General features: G+C 45.0%; 1 protein-coding gene across 1 annotated transcript in view; it reads right to left on the reverse strand.

The window, feature by feature from the left end:
* The window catches only part of COL11A1 (collagen type XI alpha 1 chain), a 263,380-nt gene extending 261,687 nt beyond the window's left edge, over positions 1 to 1,693 (reverse strand). The window contains exon 1 of the mRNA XM_081008888.1: positions 1,106 to 1,693. Within this exon, the coding sequence (XP_080865014.1) occupies positions 1,106 to 1,226 (121 nt within the window). The 5' untranslated portion in view covers positions 1,227 to 1,693. The remainder of the gene's footprint in view (positions 1 to 1,105) is intronic.
* Between the last annotated feature and the right edge of the window lie 10,458 nt (positions 1,694 to 12,151).

Raw genomic sequence — 12,151 nt, forward strand, 5'->3', positions numbered from 1 at the left:
CAGAAGACTTCCTACGTACTCTTCTCTCTTTCCCCATAAACAGTGGTTGAAGACCTCTGTGCCAAAAAGTCCCACGCTACAGCCGCTCAAAAATGTCAGTCCCTTTACTGCTTATTTCTCGCCAGCCAAAAAGGGAGCCGGCACTCACATACTCAGAGGGCGCCAGTCGGTTCCTGATACCTGAGAGAGACATTTAGGATCGAAGGGAGTTTACTGCTGTAAAGAATCCCCTGCTGATCTATTTTTTTATTTTAACATTTATTTAATCCACCCCCCTTTGAGAAAGTGGCATGACTTGAAGTCTACAGACAGTGTCTCCCACCTCCTATTTCAAGTATTCACAAAGCCCCCGCTCCCTTTCCTTCCAGCCTCTCTCTCTTTGGCCAAGATTTTGTGAACTTGATCGGCTTAATGACTTCGGCAAGTTCAAGAGGCGCTGCGCTGGTGGTGAGAGTTTGCAGAAACCATTTTCCCCAAGCGTTTCCAAAAAATTGGCCGGGCGCACAAAGAAAAGTAGCTTTGTTCCGAAAGTGTCCCGCATTCTTTCCCAGTTTTAGCACCTTCCCACCGCCGCTGCTCCACGACTCCCTGAAAGCCTCAAGAAGCTGGAGCGGAGGAGACTCGCAGCCTGATCCTATGGATATTACGCTGAAACTGACATGAGTTCAGTGTAAATTTAGTACTCCCAAGCAAGCAGCAAGGTAGAAGCCTGCGACTAAGAGAATCTGAGCAGAAGCATCACCAAACCCACCACTGGTCACAGGGGGTGGGTAGGAAAACTTCCCCTCCGGGGGACTTCATGGAAATGTCATGCCTCCCCCCGCCCTAAAGTCCGAAGGAGCTCAAAGTTGGGGTCAGGGATTAGCTCAAGCGCCTGGCTTCTACGCAACAATCAGAAGAGGCAAGGAATCCTCTGAGCGCGCACAGAGTGCCTTCCACCACTCCAGAGATGTGAGCGGACTTGTGAGCCCGGGTACCTTTGGCTAGACAAGTCAGGGGCTTCCCTGCCTGCTATCTTCTCCTCCCGCTTCCTCACCACCACCCCGTTCCCAAACGGGGCACAGGAGAAAGCGGCGATGGCAGCCCGGCTGGCCTCCTTCCTTACCTCCCCTGACCTCCGCCGCCTCCAGCAGGAGCATCCAAGCGACGAGTAGCGCGGGCCAAGCGGAGTCCCAGAACCACCGTTTCGTTTTCCACCTTGTGGACCATGTCCGCCTCGTCTCCATGGAGAGGGGTGCCTCCACCGCCGAGCGTGCAAAAAAAAACCTCGACGCGCGCGCCCCCCTGCCCAACCTCCGGGGCGCCTTGGCCCCCTGCGCGCTGCTGGCTCGCTCGCCTGGCCCGCCGTCGCCTCCTCCGCGCCACTTATATTCCCAAAGGCGCCGCGCCGTCTTCTCTAGAGATCCATCCGATCCGGTGTGCCAAAGCGGGGAGTGGGGAAAATGAAAAGAAAGGTGCCTGGAGAGGGTCCGAGCGAGAGCGAGAGAGAGAGAGAGAGAGGATGGTCCCTCGCTGCCGGCTGGGTCTCGACAGCCCGGCTCCAGGCCCTTCCGATGCGCCCTGCTTTCCCAACTGCAGGGCAATGAGGGGCTTCAGTCCAAAGGCGGAGAGCGCAGCATCCCCCCTCAAGGCTGCATCCTGAAAAGAGGGCTGGCCCAGAAGCGCACGGGGAGAACAGCAGCCAGAGAGCGAGCGAGCGAGCGAGCGAGCGGACAGCCTCCCTCCCTCCTCCGCCTCCTCCCGTCCTTCTTTTCTCCCACCCCCTCCTGCTCCCCCACCCACCCACCCAAACTGACAAGGAGGCTGCCGGCCAGAAGCCAATAGCTCGCCTCCTTCCGCACCCGAAGCCTCGCCCACTCCCTCCCCTCCCCCTGGCCCAAGGAGACCCGGAGCAGAATGCGTGCCAAAAAGCGCTAAGTTTAAGGTGAGCAGGAAAAGTGGAAAGGGGAGACCATGGATAGCAGCGTTTCCAACACACAGCGGGGATTAAAAGAAATAGCGGAAGTGTAATACCAACCCCCCAAAAAAGGATTGATTCGAGGGCTTCACTTACATCTCCCAAACTTTTGGGGTGGTCCATAAACGCATACACAGGGGCCCCAATGAAAGGCATTGTTCAAAATAGTGGTTTGCACCACTCACTAAGGAAGACAACAGCACACTGAAATTCAAACAGTAAATTAATGGCACTTTTATTCAAAATCCCTTTAAAACTATTTAGTTTAATTTATTCAGCAAAATTGATGAACTTGACCCAGTGATATCAACTTTTCAAAGTCTGCTGGTCAATTACACCTTCAGCACACACACCCTGCCCCTTGTCTTTTAGGGGCTGCCATTTCCCAGGGGTGGTACGGCCCCTTTGGGAGCCACTGATTTACACAGTGCTCTCCGAAGTTGAGCCTGACTTTTGGAAATAGTTGCACAAAAGTTACTAGAGTGGGGTGGGGTGTTAGTCTCTCTGAATGTGCAACAGCTCTTTGTATGAATATTGACCTCAAAGAAGAAAAGGACCAGTATTATAAAGTGCAGTGGTACCTCGGGTTAAGTACTTAATTCGTTCCAAAGGCCCGTTCTTAACCTGAAACTGTTCTTAACCTGAAGCACCACTTTAGCTAATGGGGCCTCCCGCTGCTGCCACCACGCCGCTGCTGCGCGATTTCTGTTCTCATCCTGAAGCAAAGTTCTTAATCCGAGGTACTATTTCTGAGTTAGCGGAGTCTGTAACCTGAAGTGTATGTAACCTGAAGTGTATGTAACCCGAGGTACCACTGTATCTGTGCTTAGGAGATGGCTCTGGCTCACCACAGGCGACCAAGCAGGTGGCTAATAGAGAGCCTGCTTGAATCTCAACTAGAGCTATCCCTCCATGGAAAAGGTAGTCTAATAAAGTCAGCCTCTTTGAGACTAGGCTCTTGCTGCTATTGCATAGGGTGAAGTGGAAGAGCAGGATGAGGTCAAATGGCAAACCAAGTAGAAATGGCAAAAGAAATCTTCATCCCTGTACACACCTACAATTTGCCCCCCCCCCCAAAAAAATTTGTTCTGAGCACAAGATGGAGCCGCATGTGACTGATCAATTGTCATTCAGAGTGAAGCTCTTCTTCTCAAACTGAATACATGGCCGCCACCTCCTCTCTCCCAGCTAAAATAAACCCACTAAAGAAACACATCAGTTTGCATCCCTACCACCGCTGAGGAAGGTGTTTATCTCCAAACCAAATTTCTAGTTGATTTTTATGATCTTCATCCATTCTCCCCATAAAAACCCAGGTCAGCTTTTGCAAAAGCCAACAGAAAACACACATGGCTTCTTTAGTATGCCTAACTATGGATTGGATTTTGTCCACCCAGCATTCCTGACCAGTGGTGCTAAGGAGAGGTGGCAGATTTTGGCCATTACGGGTAAGGGGGAGACTCATCGATCTGTTCCATGGACACACTCTGCGAGGACACTGCCTGGTGCAACCCACATGGAGGACCACCACTAGACATGGAAGAGCAGCGCCAATTCTTTAATTGTGGCAACACTAGTGAAGGTAGTCGAAGGAATCCAATTTACCAACTAAAGGGGAGCAGATGTGAAGAGCGGCAAATCCCCCCCCCCCCCGGCTTACATGCAATTGGGATTAACTAGAGGGGTTTAAGCACCAAATGGAGAAGGTTCCATCCTTTCTACTCTGGAAATTGGAACCCCAACCTTCGCTTTGGAGGTGGAAGCATAGGAAGTTGACATTTATCAAGTCAGTCCCATAGATCAATCTAGCTCAATATGGCAATGGATCCCTGGGCTTTCAGACTAGTCTCTCTTGGAGATGGCAGGGATTGAACCTGTGAACTTCTGCATGCAAGACAGATGATGTACTATTGAGCTACAACCTTTCCCCTGCCGTGTAATAGAGATCTGAGTTTAAAAAGGGTGCCCTGCTGTGCCATGTCCATTTGATGATGTGGATTTCAATCCACAAAAGCTGATGTGTGTTCTAATAAAACTGCCTGTTTTAGGGTGCAATGAGACTTTTTTGTTGTTCGGCTGCAGGCCCTGTCCTTCCTCTGGAGAAACAAAGACACATCTTCTAGAACCGCAATACTTGGAAAGGATTCATCTCCACCGTGCAATCACATGGCCGACGTGATTCCCCTCACTTGGTAGCAATTGTTTTAATAATTCTGTGGCCTCTACGTCCCTATGATTAAGAACTTCATCAAGTCAGCCAACAGAATTTCATATTTGCAGTGCTGAATAAGAGTGGAGACAACTTTATATGACCAGCTCATGTTGAAAATAATGAAAGGGATATTTCATTACTTAAAAAAATACATCCAAACAGTGTTTGGTCTGTGATCTGATCCTGGATGGAAAAAGACATTGCTTGCATAGTCAGGAAAAAATAATCCTGTCTGGCTCCACCCTAAGCAACAGATGATCACACCCTTGCTTCTGAATGAAGCAAAGAGACAAGCGCATATAGAATTGGATGCCTTCCTGGATGCTGGGAAGAAGCGTGAAAGAGCACATTTCTTAGAATGTACCACAATACTTACACATTACAGGCAGTTCAAAGAGCACCAGTTAGGATCAGATTTGTATTTCGCCAAAGTTAAATTTGGAGGCTAGAATTAATCACCCACCTCTGCAAATAAGTTCTCGAAACTTACTAGCCCACAAAAATGTTTTACTGCTACCCACACATTCCTGTGTTAATCATTCTTGGCCCAAAAGAAAACACAGAAACAGTGGCTGTCTGCTTATCGAGCAGTGAGTCTTGCCACAGGTGACCAGGTGAAGGTCGATTTTAAAAGACTTACAGTGCAATTTTAATCACACTTTCTCTGAAATAAGCCCTGCTATGTTCAGTGGGACTTGGTTCAAGGGAAAATGCACAAACAAACTGCCTTTTTGGTGCAATCCTAAGCACGACTACTCAGGAGTAAATTCTACTGAGCTTAATGTGGTTTCTTCTTTATAAGTATTTCTAGGATTGCTGCCTTACAGTACAGTCCCATACATGCATACTCAGAATTAGCTGAGATGGCAGATATGGGCAGATCTGTCAATTTTGATTTCTCTTAGTTTCTCATTTCTCATGTCTTATGTTCAGTTTTCCACGTTTCCATGTCAGTTTGTAATTAAAAAAGCCTTGGGGAAAACATAGTCACATTTTGTGTGAATTTCTCCTAACTGACACATCTCTATGCTTGCTTGCCTCAAAATACATCCTGCAAAACAATTTTACCTAAAATATTGTATTTTTTGTATGCTGTTTCCACTGATATATGGATTTTATCTACACTTTTACCCTCATATATGCATTTTTGTACACATTATTTGGCTGGAGAAATCCATTGCAAAATTCAGAGAAATGCGAATTTCAAGGGATGGCTGGGTTTCAGTTCACATATTGTTTTGGAAACTGCAAGATTTAGTGGGTTTGCCTTTAAATGCAAACCAATTTTTTTAAAAAAAAATCCCCATCCTTATCTGTCTTCTGATGCAGTGTCATGTGACTCAGAATCTGAACTATCAATAGTGAGCCAGAAAGTTCATGGTCAGCAGGTGAATTAACCACATGCTCCAACTTGTTTTAGACAAATCTCCACCCCACCCTCTACAAGAGTCCTATGTGGGAATAATAATACTGTCATGCAAGGATTACCAAAATAATATAAATGATATGCTCTGAAAACATTCTCTGCAGCAGAGGACCAGGTGCATTATCTATCTCACCGGCCACTATATATAAAACGTCTAAAGCAGGATTTATTTATGACCTTCTGACTAAAGTTACTAAGCAATTGGACTCAAGATAGTGCCCAGAAAACTTCTCATCTTTGCACACAGCTAGAGTATTGTAACATATAGACAGCTCTGTTTGCTAAATTGCCGAGAACCTTAGAACTAAGGCGGTGAGGATTTTTGCTACTTTTTCTTCAAAGGGGGGGGGGAATCTGAGGCTTTCCAGATTTTGTTGGACGCGAACACCCACCAGTGCCATCCAGCATGACCAGTGAACAGGATGACCTGTAGTTCTGCAACATCTGGAGAGCCACAAGATCCCAAGCCTTGCTGTGGTTTTTGTGGTCAATCTAGTCCTTTGTAAAATATTGTTGGCATCTGTCTGTCTTCGGAGTGCTCCTCCAGGGGTGACATCACATCGCTGCGCTAGCAGCACTGAAATTATCTCCCTGGGGCGAGAGCCTGGGCAGTGTGTATGGAGGTCCTGGGTTGCCTTCAAAATTTGGCCTTGCTGATATGGTTCAAAGGAAAGCAGAGCGCAAGTTGCCAGAAGGAGGCATACAAGGTGCCTTCCAACTGCCTTAGGGACTCCACTCTGGATTTGTGTAGGGTTTACTCCTTAGCCTTTTCTTGAAATACTTTATTGTCACTTGTACAACTTGTATACAGTGAGATTATATGAACACCCCCCACTCAGCTCTCTTAGTCAATTCCCCTCGTTTACTGACGCACACCCACCAAACCCAAAAGTCAGTTGCCCTGTTGTTATCTTTTCATTCAGCAGTCTAACAGCCAACGGATAGAAGCTGTTCTTTACCCTGTTGGTGCGACTAATCATGCTTCTATATCTTCTGCCCAAGATTGACAAGATCAAGAAAGTGCCAGCCGGGTGTGAATCATCCCTGAGAATTTTCCTCACTCTCCTGAGGCAACGTTCTTCCGCTATTTCGTCCAGTGGATTTACAGGACAGCCCATAATATCTTGTGCTGTATTCACCACCGTCTGTAGGCACTTCCTATCAGTTGATGTTAAACCAGCGTACCACACCGTGATGCAGTATGAAAGGACACTTTCTATTGTTGAGCGGTAGAAGGAGCGGTAGAAGAAATGTTGATTGACATCGTCCTTTCACAATACTCTGAGGAGATGGATTCTCTGTTGGGCTTTCTTAACCACCTGGGTTGTATTTATTTTCCAAGTAATTTCCTAGGAATTTAAAGGAAGAGACTGTCTCCACACTGCCCTCCCCGATGTACCGCGGGGCTAGTTCTCTTCTCTTCCTCCAAAAGTCCAACACCATCTCCTTTGTCTTGCTGATATTAAGGTGAAAGTTGTTTCCTAGGCACCATCTAGATATTTTTTGGACCTCCCCTCTTCTCCCAAAGATAGCCCACAGGGCAGCGGAGGTTTAGGATCAGAGTTTTTCTTCTCTTCAATGGGCTACATTCCCAGGTTGATGAGCCCCATCTGCCCTTCACTTCCCTCTACAGTACATGCAGTAACCACCTTCTTGACAATTGGTCTCATCCGTTCACTCCACCAGAGCCTGTCTTTACAGGCAGGGGAAGTCCCTACCTCACTGAGGGTCTGACACCTATCGGCTACTCTCACCTGGTTTAGCCAGCATTCCTGGGGTGTGGCTACTGTCACATGCTGACAAATTAGGTGCAGTGCAGGTGGGGGTTGACCCAAGTTGATTTGTAGCGACTTGTGCCAATCTGGAACTGAAAACCTTGCCCCTCATGGCTGATAAAAACTAGCAGGGAGAGGACAGTAGGATGGCCCATAGAGGTGATTGATGTCTCCTTGTGAGAGGGGGTGCTCCCTGCCTGCTTAAAGGAGGCACTGATAAGACGACTCCTCATGCATTTTCCTGCATTCAGAAAATCTAAGTTATTACTGGCCAGTCTCTAATCTCCCCTTCTTGGGCCAGGTTCTTGAGCAAGTGGTTGCACTTGCACACCAGATCCAGACTCTTTTGGATGAAACCAATGTTCTAGATCCATTTCAATCAGGGTTTAGGCCCAGTTTTGGCATGGAAACTGCTTTGGTGTATGATGACCTCTGTTGGGAGAGAGTTGGAAAATGTGTCCCTGTTGATTCCCCTTGGTCTTGCAGCAGCTTTTGGTACCATTGACCATTGCATCCTTCTGCAGTAGCTGTCTTGGGATAGGCAACATCAGTTTGCTCTTGTTTCAGTCCTACCTGGATGGTCGTTTTCAGAGGGTGATGCTTGGAGAGCATCGTTTGGCCCCATGGAACCATCATTGTGGGGTTCCACAGGGTTTTAGTTCATCCACCACATTGTTAAACATCTAAATGGAACTGCTGAGTAGGGTCCTCTGGAGTTTGCACCCCATATGTTGGAGATTTCTCCTTCTTGAGCAAAGTTCATTCCTACCTCCCACCATGTGTAGTGAGTGTGGCTTCCCCAAAACAGCCTCGTGTGCCAAATGGGGAGGCATGGTCAGTGGTTTCCTATTCCTGGATTACACAGTTTGCTATATAACTTCATGTTTGGAACCGACAGAACCCTCCCCTCCCATCTTTTTCTGTGTACAGTCATAGCTTGGATCTCAAACGACTTAGTAGCTAAACAAATTGGCTCCCAGACTCCACAAACCTGGAAGTAGATGTTTCGGTTTGCGAACGTTTTTCGGAAGCTGAACTTCCGACTTGAGTTCCGCGGCTTCTGATTGAGTGCAGGAAGCTCCTGCAGCCAGTTAGAAGTTGTGTCTTCATTTCTGAACGGTTCTGGGAGCCAAACGGACTCCCAGAATGGATTAAGTTTGACAACCAAGGTACCACTGTATAATATTCTTAGCTTCATTCTCACTTATTATTTTTCCAAAAGAAATTTAATACCAACTGTTGCCATTTATTTCCTTGTTGCCTTGGTAATAACTGAAACAGGAAATTTTGGTTAAGCAATAATATCATTTTAACAGTGAACATCCCTGCAAAAAAGGATAAATGTGGTTTCCCTCCCCCCCATTGAAATACGAGTTAAACACTTTCTTAATACAGCCTCTTACAGTTTTCACACAGTCCCTTCATATTATATCATAGTCTAATCCCTAGATATTTACTAGTCTTTTCCCCATTCATTCTTAAATTTCTCCTTTATTTTTTTACCTTCACATTTATTACAAGTTTCACATCATCTTGAACAATACTATTGCCAGGCCAGTAGTGGGTTAGAAAATCTCCGTCAAAAAAGCCAAAAATATCAATTCAGAGCCTGGCTTCCTTTAAACCCTCAACCACAGAGGGTTAAAAGCTTTCAGACAGGCATAAGGTATTTTAAAGAATTCCCTGACTGTTGTATGTTTCAAGGAAGCAGGAAAAAGGCTACAAAACATAATTGCTTCAGCAGCCTAATACAGAGTAGGGGGAGAGCTGTCTGCTAGCTAGATGTCCCTCTGTGGCCTGCCTTCATCCAGTGTGCAGGGTATGTGTTTGCAATCCATATTATCCAACAGGAGGCAAAAGCATTCAGCAAGGAATAATCACCTGGCAAAATACCATACACAAGGAATTGGCACTAGACAAGCTGAAGTCACTCAGAATTAAAAACCCTCTGCGGTCGCTGCCTGGAATCGGAGTGACTTAGCATGCATAACAACCGTCAGGAACGTATCCACCATGTGTGATTTTTCCATATTTCACTGTGAGTACCACTCATTGCCCCATTTCAAGCCTCCTACAACGATATTCAGATAAAGGAAATGTCAGCTATTTGCTAAGCCAGTCGTGCAAATCCCATTCTCTGGTTTTATTTGAACGTTTGATCCACGCAGCTGAGGCATTTCATAGAAATGTTAAGGCTGGCAATCCAGGCACGTTCGCTAGGAAGTAAGTCCCACTAAATTCCAGATTTCCTTCTGAATGAACTCGCTTAAAGGATTGGGCTGCAAAAAAACCCCAGCTTTTGTTTTGAGCACTAATAGGAATACAGTGTAGGCAGGGTCGGTTCGAGATATTGAGGAGAACCGCAACATGGCACTCTCCCCTCCAGACAAGAAGGGATGACTGAAGATTTATGTCAGGAACGAGAGGGGGAATGAAGATCTGTATCGAGAACAAGGGTTCAGGGAGATCAGCAGTGCCTCCTATTCAACAGTAAGCCACTGTAGAGGCGGCACTGGGGGGGAAAGGGTTACTGAAGAGGAGGCAGGTCCATTCTCCAGGGAACACACTGCAGTTGGTGCTGCCATTATGGCAGTGGATCCTGCCTCCCAAAGAAGTTGCTTCACCTTGCCTCATGGGTGTGAGTGTAGGACTAGCTCTGCCCTTGTAAGACTTTGCCACAGTTAATTAGATAAGATGACAGGAAGGATTTGAAACCTGCAGGATCAGAGATTCTCAGAGGACTGGAGAAAATATGTGAATTATTTGAAAAGCAATTGTAATCAACAAATTACGCTAGTAGGATTGCAAGAAGTTTTGTAAGGAGGACTACGCGAAATATTGCAGAGGAAAGTGTGAAGAGAATTATTAGCGAAGGACTATTAAAATTAATAGTGAAATTAATGAAATTCAGATTAAGCGATGAAGACGGAAAAATCTTCAGATGTGGTTGATGGAAGTCCAAAACATTGTATAAGATAAGAAAATATGTGGAAATTTTATGTATATCCAAATTCATTTAATTATATACTTTAAATATATACTCTTATGAAACTGCAGGTTATTACAATAACCCTGCAAATGTTTTTATCTGTTTGCAATTTATCTGTAAATATTCAATAAACCATTTTCATTCTTTTATAAAAAGTTTGTTATCTTGATTTCTTATTCTTCCGGTAAGTTTCGCCATTTCCATAAGTTTTTGTGCTTTTATCCCGTATTTTTACCCTGAGATTTTCAGATGAATGGTGGTATATAAATTTAATAAACATTAAACAATAAAAATAATAAAGCGGTTGACATCGATAAAACTATACAATAAAAACCATAATGGTGTGTTGTTGTTTTTCAAGGCATCAATTAACCTTTTAAATGTTGGCACAAAAGACACCTGCCGAATCTCCATATGCAGAGTAATCCACAAGGCTAGGCTGATGACACTAAAAGCCCAATTTCTTCTTGTTGTCAAATAAGCCTCACTGATGCTGGGATTGACCTACAATGTTCCTACATATTATCTCAGTGAGGCAATCCCCCAGGTGCCTTGGACTGAAATTGTTCAGAGCTTTGCAAATTACCGTAATCAGTTGTTTTATTCATTGTTTTTTGTTGTTGATGATTATTGTGCATTATTTTATTATTGCACTGTATGCTGCTCTTTGTACTGTCAGCAGAACACTGGGATATTGAGAAACTATTGTTGCGCATGACGAGTTGTAACTGAATATTCAGGGAACTACTAAATTTTATATAGTTCAAGGCTGCCACCAATATAAGATGGACCATTTTATGACACAGATTTTTTTCATGGACTAGCAAAAAATGTAATTATATCCGCAAGCCTACTTGGCCTGTTGTGTTTCAGGTTCAGGGAGAAAATTGAAGAATATATCTCAGTAGGATTAGGTTTTGGATATTTTACCTAACCACTGATTTCTAAGGACCAAGGCTTAAGAATGCAGTTTAGCCCTAATTTATTATTTTGAGGGTGGGACTTTTTCTGATACTCACACCTCCTGTGTTGGTTTCTTGAGATGGGTACATCTGGATCTTACAATTACTGGACTCTTACCAGCTAATGTTATTCCTGCAACAGAATGTAAAATAGAAGGCTCACGAAGCATAGGGTGGCACTAAATTTGCCTTGTTTTTATTATGTTGCCAGTATCATTTACAATAAATTCATCTTCATGTCGACCAGCTTCTTGTTTGTGTTTTGTTTGGGGAGATTTCTGCCGGCGCTCTCGACCTCATTAGATGTCAGATCTCCATTTCAGCTTGAGGTCCTCACTAAACATTGTGTGGTCGTCATTACCGTCTTTGCGGCATAAGCAGAAGAGCCTCTGCCTAAATGTTAGTTGCTTTCGTCTGTCTACACAGATGGGTCATTGTTGTATTTTCAGGCAGTGGGGGAAGGGTTAAGGAGAACTGAGTGGAGAATGCAGTCATCCCCCCCACCCCTTAGCCGAAGAAGCTCATTGTAGCTCTTCTACATTCTTTTGTTTGTAGGCTTTGACAAGAGGATACAGCTTTACTGTTGGTAAGATCAACCCTACGCCTCCTTATTAAGAAACATGTCCCACTGAACTCCGTAGGACTTAGTCTCACGCCAGGGGGCATAGGATCGCAACCACTGGTGAATTTGTTTGAATGATCATGATTACCTACGGACAAATCCCACCCTCTTTCAAATACAGAGAATGACTCCTTAAAAAATAACACAGATCTAATGAAAGCAGAAGGCCCCTGACTCTCCAAAATATCCCAGCATTCATTAGAGACTG

Source organism: Podarcis pityusensis (genome assembly GCF_964106645.2).
Source record: "Podarcis pityusensis genome assembly, chromosome: 6".
Lineage (NCBI taxonomy): Eukaryota > Metazoa > Chordata > Lepidosauria > Squamata > Lacertidae > Podarcis > Podarcis pityusensis.